At 35.1% G+C, this 17,938-nt stretch overlaps 1 protein-coding gene across 1 annotated transcript; it reads right to left on the bottom strand.

The window, feature by feature from the left end:
• Positions 1-3,039: 3,039 nt before the first annotated feature.
• On the bottom strand, positions 3,040-17,689 carry LOC123662473 (presenilin-1). The gene is made up of 9 exons (XM_045597314.1): positions 17,543-17,689; positions 17,064-17,278; positions 16,404-16,613; positions 15,113-15,333; positions 14,821-14,919; positions 9,083-9,166; positions 8,132-8,374; positions 7,526-7,638; positions 3,040-3,362 (listed from the first exon to the last, which is right to left on the bottom strand). Exons 1-9 carry the CDS (start codon positions 17,687-17,689, stop codon positions 3,207-3,209), a joined length of 1,488 nt encoding a protein of 495 aa, XP_045453270.1. The 3' UTR covers positions 3,040-3,206.
• Positions 17,690-17,938: the final 249 nt, after the last annotated feature.

Genomic DNA, 17,938 nt, shown 5'->3' with positions numbered 1-17,938 from the left:
AGGATCTGATGATGGGATCCCAGAGAAATTGATGGAAATTTTTGAAAATCCGCAATAACTTTTTACTGGGTATACCGATTTTGATAATTCTTTTTTTGTTGGAAAGAAGATATCCTTAGTTTAGTACCATGATAAGGAAATCAGGATCTGATGATGGGATCCCAGAGAAATCGAGGGAACTTCTTGAAAATCCGCAATAACTTTTTACTGGGTGTACCGATTTTAATAATTTTTAATTTAATCGAAAGCTGATGTTTGTCATGTGGTCACATATAAATTTTTGAAGTAAGAGAGTTAAAATGTATGCTCTATAGATGGTGAAGAGGTGTCCAAATAATGCATCGTAATCTATATATATAAAAGAGACTCAGGTCAGTCAGCAGAGGTCACTGACTCACTTCATCACGAGAACTCAAAAACCGCTGGATGGTCCATCCATCCAGGATGGACAAAGATGAAATTTGGCAGGGAGGTAGATTATAGTTAGTAGACGTCCGCTAAGAACGGATTTTGCGATATTCCACCGCTAAGGGGGTTTAATTGGGGTTGTTTGTATGAAGGGATAGTTTGTATGAAACATATACAGCACCTATAAGTTCGCCTGATAGGTTATTTATACTGCAGCCTGAAAATAAAACTAAAAATCTGGTGTATAGAGAGGTTTTATAAAAAATAACTATTAAATTATACTAAATTGTGCCTTTTAAAAAGTTACTCAGTGTGATAAACATTTCAAGTGACTGAAATAAAAAAATAATTTTCGTTATACATCTTAATAGTAATGCATATCTTCGTAACCACGCGAACGTAGTCGCAGGCAACAGTTAGTGTATTATAGAACAAAGTTCCCAAAAGTGTATGTGATTAATTCCCTCAAAATCTACTGAACACATTTTCATGTTGTTTCACCAATGGAGAGAGGGCTTCAAGAGGAAGGTTTACGGAACAGCTAAGCCGATTTTGATGAGAGTTTCACTGGAAGTTTGCCGGGAAAACTTTGTGACACACTGATTTCAACGCGGGCGAAGCCGCGGGCACAACTAGTTAAGTATAAATTTAGTTGTTCAGTGAGTTTAGTTATAGTATTTAAGTATATTTGAATAAACTGCCACGAAAAGGACAAATGTGGAATTATTTTAATGTGGTGGATAAAATTGCAAAAAACTTTTAAAAAATAAAGCTAGAACAAAGTTTGTGTAAATAAATCAGTGTGCAAGTGTATATAATGTAGGAAAGGTCTTACACTGATTAATTAGTTAACGGAGAGGGGGACGAATCTCGACTGGAGAGCGATTGTTGGTCTCGATTGGCGAGTGATTGTCGGTCTCGACTGGCGAGCGATTGTCTGTCGACTGGCGATAAATTTTCGATCAACTGGTGAGCGATTCATTGTGAGATATTTAGCAAATTATTCAAATGGCTAATAAGCTGGTATGGCTAGTATTGTTCATTTTTTTATTTCTAAATAATTTTAAAATGCTACAATATTCTTACTTTTCTAACCTCCTAACGATCTCCTTCGATAACCATGTCTTAAATTAGGTACTTGATGGGATAAAAAATTAAAACACAGTGATAGATGTTAACATATATTTCTTAAATAAATCAAATGTAAAATAAAAAATAAGACTTAATTTAAACGGAAAGCTAATATTACAATTTACTGATTGGAATGTAAAGATTGGTAAATATCGATATTAGATACATAGAAACAATCTTTTTGTTATGTAATTAAAAGAATAGATTAATTTTAGACTAAAATCAAATTTAATAAATTAAAATAATGATACCATGTTATTTTTAACACTATTTCTAAATTACTTGTGAATATTAACCTTACAAAGTGAGTTCACTCGGAAAAAATATCTACAACAATTGTAGACTAACTAGACAATATTCACTATGTACACTTTAGCAATTGTTACGCTATTGGTGTAAATTTATTTTATTGCATTAGAAATGTCATTTTGTATTTTCTGTTACACTAATATTAATGTCTACATTATCGTTACTATTGCTAGCCTAAAAACGAATCTAGTAGGTATAATTCAGTCCAAATATTTTTGTTAGTTACTGAATACACAATTTTAATTTTTTTTTAAGATGTATACAAGCCATTATTGAAAAAGCTTAAGCGTCTGTTCAGTTCGATTATTTACTTATTTCATATTTGATGCTGAATCATGTTGAAAGTGTAATCTAGGCTCTTAAAAAAAAAACAAGTACTGACAAATTATATTGTGTAATCGATTGACAAATAAATCGAGCTGAACAGCAACAAAGCGCTTTCAAAAAAGTTAAATCCGTGGGACGGAAGTTATATCCTCTGTCAATCTAACTTTCAATCACGGTCTTATTACACAGGTCAGAACACTAAGCCCAATTTTATTGGTTAGAGATTAGTACGATAATATCTAACTTTTCGTTCGCTTCAACACCGCTGTACGTTGCTGTACGTCACTACTATCGCTTAGTGCCGTCACGTGGTGCTGTGGCGACCTTCATTGTAATTGGTTATATTGAGTGACATTTCATTGTATTGGTTATATTGAGTGACATTTCATTGTTTTGGTTACATTGACTGACTTTTGTAAATGTAATTGATTATATTTTAAAACATAAACGCGTGATGTGTGATAGGAAAAGAGACAATGCTATTCTGTCTTCATTGCACAGCACCACGGTCTTACTCACTAAGCGATCGTCATGCCACTCATGCCTCTGGCGGCTTTTAACCATTAAACCAACCACTTAGTTCCGCGTTAGCGTAGTTTCCCGACCTGTGATTACCCAGGTCGGAAAACTACAGTTGGATAAGACCGTGCTTTCAATGCTACTATTCAGAGGATTGACAGTTCAACTGCTCCCTTAGCTGTATAAATTTAACTGCTTTCACCAGAAATTCTCAAAGGTTTAATAAAGCAAGTAATCTCGTTGCCTTAAAACGCTATCTTCACAAATATTAGACAAAAAAAAATTTAAATGAATTTAAAAAATGAAATGTTAACTTTTTAGGCAACTTTAATATAAACGATACGATTTTAATATTACCTTTTTTTATAAATTATATACATTTATAACCAGTATACTTTTAAATTTTATGACAAACCTCCATCCATAAAGACAACAAATTACAGAATACTGAGTAGTTTTTTTACTGTGGCAACATTTTTATATTTAAAAAAATTAACGTAGTGTATCAGCTATTAAATAAAGACTTGGTCAGCCGCCAGTGCGTCCGCGAACGGTTTAACGACGCAACGCGTAGCGAAGTAGAAAATAAGACCAAAGGTTATTGATATGGGAAGAGCAGGCAGTGCTTTCTTGAATATCGCTAACAGCAGCAGAGTTAAACAGAGGCCCTGTTGACAATGATTTAATATTACAAACGACAAATAATACAAAATTACGACTAGCCCGTTAGCGCAGTTTGCAGTGACCCTGCTGCTCTAGGAGTTGTGGGTTCGATTCCCGCCTCGAGTCTGGATATGATATATGTATTTATTTTTATTTATATAAGTATTATTTGTATGTAATTATCGAAAAACAAAATGTAGCTACATCAGCCGGCTGGTACCAATAACTCACGCATTAAGTTACATAGCGAAGGAACAGACGACCGTGTGTTTATTATCATTATAATTAAACTTTTTTTTCTGTTTAATTACATATGAAGAGATGTTATTCTTTGTAGTTGTATATTATTGTCTATTTTTTAGTTCAATTTTTATTACATCATTTATTTTTGTCTTTAATTTCATAATAAACACTAACTGACCTGGCAACTTCGTACCACGTTTTTTTCTTAAATATAATAAATACATATATCAAAATAAAATATAGTCTATCTTTCAAGTTGGAACAAACTGCACATGGTTTGCAAATTTGATTAAAATCGGTTAATTAGTTTAGGAGTCCATGACGGACAAACAACGTGACGCGTAATCTATAATCTATAATATATATAAAAGCGAAAGGTCACTCATTCATCACGAAATCTCCGAAACTATAACACCTACAAACTTGAAATTTGGCAGGTAGGCTCCTTATAAGACGTAGGCATCCGCTAAGAACGGATTTTACGAAACTTGACACCTAAGGGGGTGAAACGGGGGTTGGAAGTTTGTATGAAAGTCCTATGTTTTTGAAGTAAGAGACTTAAAATTTAAAATGTAAGCTCTATAGATGATAAAAAGGTGACCAAATAATGAATATTTAGAAATCAACCCCTTTTTGGGGTTAAAACGGGGGATCGTAGGTTGACTCACTGATCACGAAATCTCCGAAACTATAACACCTACAAACTTGAAATTTAGCAGGGAGGTTCCTTATACAGCGTAAACTACTGCTAAGAATGAATTTTACGAAACTCGATCCCTCAGGGGGTAAAACGGGGGTTGGAATTTTGTATGAAAGTCCTATGTTTTAGAAGTAAGAGACTTGAAATTTAAAATGTATGCTCTATAGATGATAAGAAGGTGTCCAAATAATCTATCTTTAGAAACCAACTCCCTTTTGGGGTTAAAACGGGGGATCGTAGGTTGACTCACTGATCACGAAATCTCCGAAACTATAACACCTACAAACTTGAAATTTAGCAGGGAGGTTCCTTATACAGCGTAAACTACCGCTAAGAATGAATTTTTCGAAATTCGATCCCTCAGGGGGTAAAACGGGGGTTGGAAGTTTGTATGAAAGTCCTATGTTTTAGAAGTAAGAGACTTGAAATTTAAAATGTATGCTCTATAGATGATAAAAAGGTGTCCAAATAATGTATCTTTAGAAACCAACTCCCTTTTGGGGTTAAAACGGGGGATGGTAGGTTGACTCACTCATCACGAAATCTCAGAAACTATAACACCTAAAAACTTGAAATTTGGCAAGTAGGCTCCTTATAGGTCGTAGACATTTGCTAAGAACGGTTTTTACGAAACTTGACCCCTAAGGGGGTGAAACGGGGGTTGGGAGTTTGTATAAAAGTGCTACGTTTTTGAAGTAAGAGACTTGAAATTTAAAATGTATGCTCTATAGATAGTGAAAAGGTGTCCAAATAATGTATCTTAAGAAATCAACACCCTTTTGGGGTTAAAATGGAGGATGGTAGGTTGACTCACTCATTACGAAATCTCCGAAACTATAACAGATACAAACTTGGAATTTGACAGGTAGGTTTCAGGACGTAGACATTTGCTAAGAACCGATTTTACGAAACTCGACCCCTAAGGGGGTGAAACGGGGGTTGGTAGTTTGAATGAAAGTCCTATGTTTTTGAAGTAAGAGAGTTGAAATTTAAAATGTAAACTCTATAGATGGTGAAAAGGTGTCCCAATAATGTATTTTTAGAGATCAACTCTTTTTTGGGGTTAAACCGGGGGTTGGTAGGTTGGCTCCCTCATAACGAAATCTCCGAAACTATAACAAATACAAACTTGAAATTCGGCAGGTAGTTTCCTTATGGGGTGTAAACATCTGTTAAGAACTGGTATTATGAAATTCAACCCCCAAAGGGGTAAAACGGGGGTTGGAAGTTTGTATGAAAGTTCTATATTTTTGAAGTAAGAGACTTGAAATGTAAAATGTGTGCTCTATAGATGATGAGATGGTGTCTAAATAATGCATCGTAATCTATATATATAAAAGAGAAAGGTCACTGACTCACTCATCACGAGAACTCAAAAACCGCTGGAGGGTTCATCCATCCAGGATGGACAAAGATGAAATTTGGCAGGGAGGTAGATTATAGTTAGTAGACGTCCGCTAAGAACGGATTTTGCGATATTCCACCGCTAAGGGACTTAATTGGGGTTGATAGTTTGTATGAAACATATAAGTTCGCCTGATAGGTTATTTATACTGCTGCCTGAAAATAAAACTAAGAATGTGGTGTATAGAGAGGTTTTATAAAAACAACTATTAAATTATACTAAATTGTGCCTTTTAAAAAGTTACTCAGTGTGATAAGCATTTCAAGTAACTGAAATAAAACAATAATTTGCGTTAAACATCTTAATAGTAATGCATATCTTTATAACCACGCGGATGTAGTCGCGGGCAACAGTTAGTGTATTATAAACAAAGTCCCCAAAAGTGTATGTGATCGATTCGCTCAAAATTTACTGAACGGATTTTCATGCGGTTTCACCATTGTAGAGGGCTCCACCATTGGCAAGAGGAAGGTTTACGGAACGGCTAAGCCGATTTTGATGAGTGTTTCACTGGAAGTTTGCCGGCAAAACTTTGTGACACACTAATTTCAACGCGGGCGAAGCCGCGGGCACAGCTAGTAATAGTATATTTTTGACAATACTCTTTTTTTCTCTAACATTAGATATTTTAACGAATGACTTGCTGATAAAAGTACGAATTGAACAAGCAAATAACTAATAATAATCAACGTATTTGTAGTAAACATAAACGCAGTTTAACCTTACGTTTTTTTAATTCTGCTTTCTTAGTAACAAGCAATCGCACTAGATTTCGCTAAGGCGGTGTGTATAAAAATGAATAGGATTCGCTAATCGCTAGATTGGATTATCCCAGGGCATATTCTATTACATCTTTACTTTGCTTATTTTGAAATAAAAAATAAAAAATTATTTGAAGTTATAAAACACTTTTTCCCCCTAAATTTGGGAGGAAAACCCCTAAGTTGACATCACTGTAATGAAGTTTAGTACAATACATGTACAATAGTATATAATATCCAAAGATAATATTTGACAGACTATATACAAACACAGATATATAAAACAATTATGTACCATAGATAACTAGAGTTTATAGCCGCTGCTAGCCTGCCACAGATTGGGCTTTCCTGTTAATTCAGATACTCTGGCTAGAAAAGCTACAATAAGTGGTGAACTTTTTTCGTATAAAATTTCCTACCCAGATTTATTAACTTTGCCCCTGTCGTCACGGAGTCACGAAGGAGCGTGCGTTACGCTGTTCTGTGGCATATAGTTACGTAGAACCATATTAAAAACTAAATTACATGCAGTATATTTAAACATATTTACACTACAATACTATATTATTACTACATTATTTCATACCACAATTCTGACGAATTCAACAAACCATTTTGTTAAACGCGACGCGCTTCACGCGCACGTAGTCGCGGGCAACAGTTAGTGTATTATAAAACGAAGTCTCCAAAAGTGTATGTGATCGATTCCCTCAAAATCTACTGAACGGATTTTCATGCGGTTTAAGAGGAAGGTTTACATAACGGCTAAGCCGATTTTGATGAGAGTTTCACTGGAAGTTTGCCTGGAAAACTTTGTGACACACTGATTTCAACGCGGGCGAAGCCGCGGGCACGGCTAGTTTATATATATTAAGATTATATTTAAAAAGACTGCTTGTTACCGAGTATAATTAAATTTTATATTTTGTAAAGTATACAACAATCAATACTGATATCTGTATGGGTTATAATGATAATGCCTAATTCACGTAGCTCTGAGAGTTGTTTAATGGGTTAATAGTTAGATTATCAAATTATAGTAAAATTAAATATACTCACAATAAGTATGGCTACAAAACAGGCAAGTGTGGTGTTCCAGTCTCCATATGAACTAGCTTTACCTACTAGTACACTGTAAAAAATGAAATCTCCCAATCCTAGCTTAACACCCTCTGAAAAAAAAGAAACTTGTTTAGGAATATAATTTTCACAGAATTTGACAATTCGTTCATAGCGACATTAGTAATGAGTGTATTGACATAGTTTTAGATGGAATGATGTAGATGATAGCTACAACTTATGTATTAGAGGTTGGAATCTGTTGATGAATTCCCACATACCAATTCGGTAATCTAAAAAATTTGTACTTAACAAGAATTCTATAGTAAATACAATTATTTTGGCACATTTAACTAAATATATTTGCGACTCTATAGACTAGAGGATGGTCGACCACCACCAAAACTAGTTGTTTTTCTAGAGTACTTTTTGGGTTATTCTTAATAGTGTGTATTTAATCGACTGTTTTACGGACCACCTACATAGTTATACTGGTTGATGTAATTGAAGTCGATTATTTTACGTTTGCAAGTAAACGCAATTATAAGTTATCTATGCTCGGGTTACTTATCTACTAGGTGTGTGTACAGAACAAGAGCAACTCACTCTCCTCGTTGTCTTGGTGTTGAGGCGCGCGTTCGACACGTGTAACATACTGCGCAGGCGCGGTTCCATCCACACGCAGGCGCCGTGGGGCCGCTCCCCCCACTCTTCCTGTTGCCCCCGCCCCCGCCGCACGCGCTCTCCATGCCTCATCGAAACCCCCTTCGCCCTCTCCACCAGCCCCTCTGCCTCCCTCGCCGCTCCCACCACCCTCCGCACTCCCACTCGACCCGCCTTCCCGCGATCCTAAATAATTATCATATCATATAAATTATCGGTCATATTGTTAGAGGTTAAATCAAATTTTATATAAACGTTATGGAATAACGTATGTAGATCATGCTCACATGCATGCATATTGTTTGTTGGATGTTATTAATTCAATTTAATAAAATGCTTTTAAATGTTAGGCTTTTAGTCTATAAACAATTATAACTGAAGCAATAGTCTAAAATATGGTATATTTACATGCATACTTTAAATATTCTGCTTTATAGTCAAACAATACCGATCAATGCAGATTACACTAACATGCTTAAAATATTTACAAACCAATTAACACCATATAAACTCAAAAAGTATAATAAACTACAGAATGTTAGGTTAAGCGCAAACCGCATTTACACACATTGATCTTGCCCTTCAAATATAAGGGGAATTACCTTCAGGTATTTCTTAGGGGAAATTCCTGGATAATTTAATGCTTTTGTGTTTAATATGAATACCTATATGAATCAGACATTTTTGGAGGTAATTGGAATTGCATTGGTCTCTAGTTTTCCCATCGGTATGGGGCCATCCATAAATTACGTCCCACGTTAGAAGAAGGAAATGCGACCTTGTGTGACAAGAACGAGGTAAAAAATTGTGAAATCAAACGCCATCATATGAGTGACGTAATTTACGAATAGCCTTAAGGTGTGGTAAATGCGGCAGAGAGTGTTAAGCACGGACCGTGGTCACGCGGGTTGAGCGGGCGCAGCTCGCGCGGCCTCTCACCTTCAGTGCCCGTCGCCGCCAGGCAGTACATCACCGTCGCTGCAAACAAGCTACTATTAACTAACCGAATTTAATTGAACCGCATATATATATTTAATACAACTAGGCTCTGGTCATCTTATTTACCACAGAAACACAACCTCTGTTTAATTAAGTTTTGACAAATATTAATTATTCCCTTCTTTAAGGCTCGTAACCTTGAACTAGCAAGAAGTTCCCCATGGCAAAGGAGCCTCGGATGGTATTGGTGCTGTAGTTAAGCGCACTACTGATCGTCATGTTAAATTTGGAGATGACGTCGCGAGCCTCCCTAGGAGCTTTGGCCGTCAGAGGATTCCGGGGCTAAGCTTGCCCACCCAGTAGCGCTAAGGCGCGGTGTGCTGGCTCCCTGGAGCTTGCTCGGTTGCTAGTGCAATCCGGCAGACCAGTTGCGTGAGGGCCGGGCGGTGCTGGCTCCTTGGAGCTTTTATCTCGGTTGTCGGTGCAATCCGTGGGACCCGTGGGGGTAGTTGCCGGGTCGCATTGGGTTCTCTCGAGCTTTGCTCAGTAGCTCAGTGCGTTGGAGATCAGGCGGGACGGACCCCTAACGCCGTGTAGCCGGACGTTGGAGGTCAGGCCTGCCTGGTTTGGAGGGGGGACACTCCTGGACATGCGTCTCCATTCTGCAGACGGTAGACTGGTACGGTTGAGCGTCCCTTACGTGGGGTGGCCGGCTGGGGTTCGGGGGACCTTTGGCTAGCTTGATACCTCACAAGTCTTCGGGAGGGGTGGTCTTGTAGGTGCCGCCCCTCTCTGGGTGCCGGGGCCCGGATGTTTTCATTCGGGCCGGCCGCCGGGGCGACACGGTGCATGCTAACGCGACCCCATCTGGCTCCATTTAGGCGGAGATCTGCTCACACGTGGATGGTTTTTATTCAGTAAGAGTCTGACTCCCCTCTGGTGCCCCCCTCGCCAGAGGGTGTCCATGAGGATTTTCCCCACGTTAAAAAAAAACTACCCCAGTTGGGTTGCTCTAGTAAGTCCCGTACATTCAGAAGTGTTCGCACATTAGAAGCAGATATTTGTTCACATTTTTAGTTAACAAGTTGTAAGTTCAAATCTAAAGGACAATATACTTTTACTGAGGTTTTAGAAAATTTTGTGAGGAAAAGAACCTCTAAGCATGTTTTATAGCATTGTTTCATTTTATTTATTTATTTATAAGGGATGATACACAGCACAGAAAAAATTATAAAACAAACAAGAATGAAATATAACCAAAAAGGCCAATTACGACCATCCATCTATTTAATAGTTAAATTTAACTTAACAAACTTATTTTCATATTAAACCTGTAAGTACCGTATACATCGGCTTTTCCACACTTAAATTTAAGGGGATGAACAAATTTCTTTTGTACACTTTCAATGCGTTTTATATAAACATCATACCGTGGGGACCATATAGGAGCAGCGTATTCTAAGATGCTTCTAACGTATGCATAATAAACTATTTTGAAGCTAATAGGATCTTTAAAGAGACTTCAGGTTCGTATGACAAAACCAAGATTTCTTAGTGTTTTCTTACATCTCATTATATCAATATGAGAAGACATTAACATTTTGCTATCAAAATATACACCTTAATCACGGACCGTCTTTATTCTGCCAATTTCAACGCCATTAAAATTATATTTAAAAACAATAGGATTATTTTTACTAGTAAAACTAATACATTGATATTTCTGAATCTAACATTTATATTGTTCTTTGTATAGAAATCAAATAGGTTGTTAAGATCATGTTGTAACCGCTTACAATCATCAACCGCGCGTACGCTTATGTATACTTTTTTTGTCGTCAGCATAGTGTTTTGAGTTTACAAGAACCGTACTTATGTCATAAATAAACGCGCAATAGAAAATAGGGCCGAGGTGAGATCCCTCTGGTATTCCAGAGGGTACATGGATGTAGTCGGATCTATAACCTCCAAGAACAAGTCTGCGTACGGTATGTAATATAAGACCGCACCCAACGTAACAAATCATCATGAAGTCCGACACCGTGTAGCTTTTCAAGAAGGATGTCATGGTCTACACGGTCGAAAGCTTTCTCAAAATCCGTATAGACCACGTCAACCTGTCCACCTTTCTCCATTGCTTTTAAATTGTAATGCCTGCCTCGGACGTTATATGTATATGCATATATTGTATGTGTTAGGATCAGTGTGTTTTACAAGTTATTATTATTATTATTAAAACAAAATCAGAAAATATAACTAAATTAGATAAGGTTGACCTACCGCTTATGAATCCGTGTTGTGTATGTGGGATAATGGTCTCTTAGCAATAATTAAATCTACATATCTTCATACACTACTTTTTCAAACAACTTAGCGATAGTATTGAGAATGGATATTGGACGATAGTTAGAAATTAAGGACTTTGAACCCTTTTTATGGACGGGAACAATTTGGGCTTTTTTCCAGGCATCAGGAAAAATTCCTTCTTGTAGTGACCTGTCAAACAATATTGCAATGGAATAGCAAAGACCCCGAGATACCGTCTCATCCTGCACCTTTACTTTTGTCTATAGTTCGTAATTTTTTTAAAACATTATCTTTGTTAACATTAATTTTAGACAAACAGTTACTACTAGAGTTAGTATTATCCTAATATTCCTATTACCCTAATAGGTGTTGTAGGGTTTGTTCCTTGAGATCTTAAAAAAAAAACACTTTTGAAAAACTTGTTAAACGCGTTACATATATCATCGCCCTTGGTATAGTCAATATTGTTATGTGTGAATTTAGAAGGAAAGTTTACAGAACCCATTTTGTTTTTAACATATTTCCAAAAGTATTTAGGTGATGTTTTAATGACTTTTTCAGAAGAGCTAGTGAATAAATCGAAACAGGCTTTTTGAACTCGGTGCTGTCTTTCTCTTAGCAAACTAAACTCATCATAGTTCTGGGGTTACCGTACTTTTTCCAGCGCTTATGAAGTTTATTTTTTTCTTTAATAATTTTTATTAGGCCACGGCTATACCACGAAGGATATGATTTTTTATAAGAAACTTTTATGGATACCAATAAAAAAATACATGATTGAACGATGTTATAACATATTGTTACAGCGTCATTTACCGAATCGCAAGATAACAAATCTTTCCAGTCGAATTTTTTTGAGGTAACTAACTGTTAATATCATCGTAATTACATTTGTAGAAATTGGGAGTTTGCGCTTTATTCTCAAGTAAAGGGGATACGTCTAAGTCTAAAACATCTATATTTAATGCTGGATGATATCTGTCCTCCACGATGATTGGTCTTGATACTATATGAGATACGGAGCACGGAGTGTTGCTAAAGCATAAATCTAATATTTTTAACCGACTTCAAAAAAAGGATGAGGTTACTCAATTCGACCGTATATATACACTAGCGGCCCGCTCCGGCTTCGCACGGATATAAAATATATGTCATTCACTGAAAAAATGATTAAAATCGATGCAGTAGTTTTGATTTATTCATTACTGCCCGTGGCCCGCACGCGTAAACTTTAGAGTAAAACAATTCTTCTTTCCCTAAACCATGAAAATTTCCTGCTATCTTTGGAATATCTAAATTCATACACTACATTTTTACTTATTTACTTTTTATATTATTATAGGCACGCTCCCGCCGCCCCGGCTGGCTGGAACCGCCGCAAACGCTACGTCCCGCAATTTTTAAATCTGTAATATCTTCGAAAATATTCATTTAAATCATATATGCTGCATAGGGCCATATAAATGTATATTAAATAAACAATGTATTTAAGGTATTTAATTAGATAAAGATTAATGCTGTATTGGTTAAAATCGCTTCGAAAATTAGCCATTATATGTCGTAAAAAGTAAATGACAAAAAAATGTTATTGTGGGATATCCATAAGAGATAGACATATACCATAACGGAGTTTTCTGTGGAACTTTTCAATGTGTACAATACTTAGTACATTATTTTGATAAATCTCGTAGGGTTCAGCCTGCGTTTGCAATGTAAGCGAAAAAAATGTAATTATTTACGACATCACATTAGAAACCTCAAAAATAACAGTATTTCTCCACTATTTAATGGATTTTATTATACATATAAACTTTCTTCTTTAATCACTCTATTTATTTAAAAAAAAAACCGCATCAGTATCCGTTGCGTGGTTTTAAAGATTTAAGCATACATAGGGACATAGGGCCAGAGAAAGCGACTTTGTTTTTAACCGACTTCAAAAAAAGGAGGAGGTTACTCAATTCGACCGTATATATTTTTTTTAATGTATGTTCGGCGATAACTCGGTCGTTTATGGACCGATTTCGATAAAAAAAATTTTGTTGGAAAGGAGATATCCCTAGTTTGGTAACATGATAAGGAAACTAGGATCTGATGATGGGATACCAGAGAAATCCGAGTACCGATTAAAAGTTACGCGTATTTAAATTTCACCGAGATCTGATTAAAACTTTTGGAGTAATCTTTGATAATGCGTATTTACTTGGCATTTTTTTTGTCTACCTACGTTGTATTACTTGTCGATATACTTGAAGTCGGTTTTTCTTCATTTGCCTGTAAACACAATTATACTAAATTCATTCTTAACTAAATTATATTGTTTTAATCCTAGGAAGTACATTAATTCTACAAATGAATTAGCACTATCAGATACAACTTTAGAGCCCAAGTAAAGGTTTAAATATTCATTATAGTTGGTCCAGGATAAACAAGGTAGGGTAAAATCGCCTAGCAAAAGTATGTTATCAAAAGGAAACCTATCAATTATGTGTTGTACACTTTTTTCCAATTCTTCATAACGACTATTAAAGTCGTTCAAATCTGGTGACAAATAAACCAGAATAATATGTAGTGTGTGGCTTGAGTTTATAGCATTTGCTGGTATAGATATACACAGTGACTCAGTGGCAGGGGTGCCCCGCCACTCTAAACATGGTACTGGATCCAGATCCCGTCGCACACATAGCATAACACCACCTCCTCTACTTTTGTTTGTTGCTAAGCATTATATTTTCAAGACATGACATTATCTCTTTCCTAAAATCGTTAAAGTCCGTCCTCTAAACATGGTCTGAGGTTGTAGAATCGTAATCCGTGTGGACAGAACGCGAGCCGGCGTGTGTCGGACTCGAGTATTTTTTTGATGGTGTATGCCTGACGCTCATAGTTTGTTTTATACTAGGTACGTATTATATTATATATGGTTTTAATAGGCAACAGACACTGTAATTTTGTCGAAAATTATCAAAATGATGTATTATTTTACTTAAATAAAAATTTTAAAATTTGACACACATCTGTTCACTCAAGCGTTGACAATGTCAATTGATATTATATTATTGTATTAAATGTAAGGTTTGAACAGCAAAAGAAACATAAAGATGTCGTCATGTGATCATAAAATTTATGAGCTCTGTAAGCTTAACATTTTCCTTCCAATTACAGAAAACTGAGTATAATATACTATAATTCATGGTGTTTGTTTCAACAAAGTATAATATATATTTAAAAAAATTTGACACCAAATACATATTTAAACTTCCTGTATTATAATAATATCATAAAATTTTATGTACTTTTAACAACATTCATAGAAGACATAAGAATATTAAAAAAAAAAAACCTCAAGTTAATTTCAAATAAAACAGCTAAAAGTGATAACTTACACGAATATATTAAAGCAGGGAATATAGACTCATTCCTCTCTTGAGCTGTCTCCACTAATATTCTTAGTGGTCCTTTTGGTGTTAACACTGCTATCAAATCTGAAAACAAAAAAAAATCTTTGTCATCGTTTTATTACATAAATTTAGTTGACAGATTTACTTACAAATATACAGAAACTATAAATTATAAAAGAACAAAAATATTTACTAATAAATACTTTTTTTTATACAATATATAACACGAAAATTTAAAATTTTGATCATCTTCAAGTGAATCTAAATCTACACTTACCCCAAATAGAAATGACAGCAAGCACAGCCCATGTTGTCCATTCTGGCATATATTTAATGAATACCAAAGCCATCAAAGCTGCTATGAATATTAAATATGCCTGTTGGAGACGCAATGGACCTTTCCAATGTATTACTATCATCCCCATCACACCAAAGTTCCACATTACAAATGCTAATGTTATATAATCCATAGGTATATTATACGCCCTTAATGCTTCTCTGAAAGTAAAAGAGATATAAAAATTTGTTCTGCGCTTACGTTTATTAAACATTATACATATTTACAATTCACAACTTAAGAACTAAAACTTTAATTAAGAACGTAAATTTCTGAACATGACATATTTGAAATTGAATGGTTCGTGATCAAGATCATTATTTTTTAACATACCAAGCATACTATATTTAACCTTTTCGTCATATATTTTTTGTCACGTGGTAAACTGACGTATGTTCACAGAGTCCGCTATACTATTTTTTTAAAGAACTATATTTCAACATATTAATACCAAAAAATATGAATCAACAGTAACTTACATTTTTAGTCAACCATAAACTTTTTAGTCCCATATATTTTGGGAAACTTCACTTGAGATCAATTAAAAAAAAGTTAGATTATATGGTAAATTTACTATCAAATAACAAAATAATAGTTTTATATGTAGAAGGGGGTTCAATCAATATAAAGGTAATTGTGTTTGCTAGCAAACGAAAAAACTGACTTCAATTACATGGACAAGTAATACAACATAAGTAGATGAAATAAATTAATAAAGGCACTAGTCACCACTACGATTTTCGAAGGTTCCACGCGATTTCTCTGTAATGACATCATCAGATTCTGGTTTCCTTATCATGGTACCACCCCTGGAATATCGTGTGGGTCTGACACAGAAATTCCCTTATTATCCACATTATTTTTGAGTGAAATATTCTGCTTTACTTATTTATATATGGCTGGTATGTGACATATTTAAAGGTCAAACAGTCATTACACTTCAAAAAAGTTATGTAGTCTACGTCTACCTAGTTTGTAGAGACCATTCTTTGACTTTAAACCCAAATAATTCAATAATCACAACTACTAGCTGTTCTGACATTGATGCTACTGAACTCGAAGGTACCGTGAGATTCAGGATGTGGAGATCCAGGGAACAGTGAACTTGGTAGATTACTACCAGGTTCAAAAACCACAGCTATCTTTGTGATTGCATGATGGTAGTAAAATGTTAAAAAGGAAATTCCCTCTTACCTGTTTTTAAAACTATAATAATAATAAAATTACGTACTCTATATACAAGTATGAGAATAAGAAGAGTAGCATCAGAGATGATAGAATGAGCCAGCCGTGGATGACTTTGTAACATCTCTTCTTGTACAGAACAATGAGCAACACTGTCATCAGAGCTATCACACTCAACAAGATCATAGAGTTGGCAAGAGCATTCCATACTTTAGTAACAGCATGTGGACTCTCTTCGTGGAACGGTGTATAGGCCCTGAAAATATAATACAATAAAGTTATACATTTAAGCAATTGAAATAAATAAGAAATATGTAAGAGCATTTCTTATTTTTACAAAATGTACTTATTAGAGTAAGTAAAAAGTTTTCAAAATATGTAATACAATAGTTGTATATACATGTAATGAAATGACAAATATACAAATAAAGGTCATAGATACATAAGTATTATAGGAGTAAGCAAAGCTATTGATTACTTGGTTAAAAGAGGATTTTAAGAGTAAATAAAGATTTCTTAATGTGTATTTATTAATGTGTATAAGACTTTTATTACATAAATACTAATTCAAGCAGCTTAGCTATTTATTTTAAGAGGTATTTAATAGGATCTCATAAACTACTAGTCTAAGTTATGCTAATTTAAATTAATTTTAATAAATTAATGTCACATAAACTTTGAATATAATTTTACTCATGTTACTTACAAATACACATCTTTGACTGAATAGAAGCTGATGGACGATATAGTGGCAACAACGACTATCATACATAAGGTAACAGGAACAAACAATTTGATGACATGTCTTGCTCCATACTTCAACTCCAGCTCCTCAATCTGAGGTTCCACTGTTGCTTCGCGGGGGTTTTGACCTGAACCGCCCACTGCACCTGATCTTGAACTTTGCGAAGCTTCGACGCTCTAAAAGTTTTAATAATTTTTTAATTGATTTTGTTAATTTGATTTTAAAAACTATATTTACTGCAAACTTTTACAAAGAAAGAGATTTTTTGATATTTCGTAATAGTTTTGATAAAACAAATTGATGGAAACGTTATTTTAATATTTATTTTTATGACGTATAAGCAATGATTTTAAATGTTAAACCGGATTAGTCATCGAAGATTTCACTGAGAAACGATCAGATAACAAATCACTTTAGGTAATTCATACGTTATAACTTACACCATAGCTACGCTGTGTTTCGGATTTTGTCTTTCGTTTCCTAGCAATCCGTTCAGCGATCTCCCTATCGGGTCGGGCTTCAGCTATGTGGCCATCCATGAGTGCAGTGTGCTCGGTCGCTTCTGTGTCGCTACCGGTGTCACTCATTCATGTACAGTCACAAACATTGGTGTCATATTCAAAATCCGATGTGAGCTTTTAGTATGAAATAAATGGCTAGTATCTACGCGGATTCATTAAAATTTGCTAACAAATCACTCGTCTATAATACTCAAAATATTTTTGACAAGTGACATTGTCAAAATAAGACAGTCGACGACAATCGTACAGAGTAAATAGGGAACGTAAATTAAATTATTGTACTTTCAGTTTCATTTTCACTTTCAGCCCAATACT

The sequence above is a fragment of the Melitaea cinxia genome, chromosome 18 (genome assembly GCF_905220565.1).
Source record: "Melitaea cinxia chromosome 18, ilMelCinx1.1, whole genome shotgun sequence".
Lineage (NCBI taxonomy): Eukaryota > Metazoa > Arthropoda > Insecta > Lepidoptera > Nymphalidae > Melitaea > Melitaea cinxia.
This window is presented reverse-complemented; position numbering and strand designations above follow the sequence as displayed.

Bases quoted from the DNA above. Each gene is read 5' to 3' on its own strand.
- LOC123662473 (XM_045597314.1), bottom strand. From the start codon at position 17,689: ATGAGTGACACCGGTAGCGACACAGAAGCGACCGAGCACACTGCACTC. The intron at 16,614-17,063 runs GTAAGTAACATG...TTATATTTTCAG, and splicing joins TCAGTCAAAGATGTGTATTT to GGCCTATACACCGTTCCACG. The intron at 15,334-16,403 runs GTACGTAATTTT...TTTTACTTTCAG, and splicing joins TTCTCATACTTGTATATAGA to AGAAGCATTAAGGGCGTATA.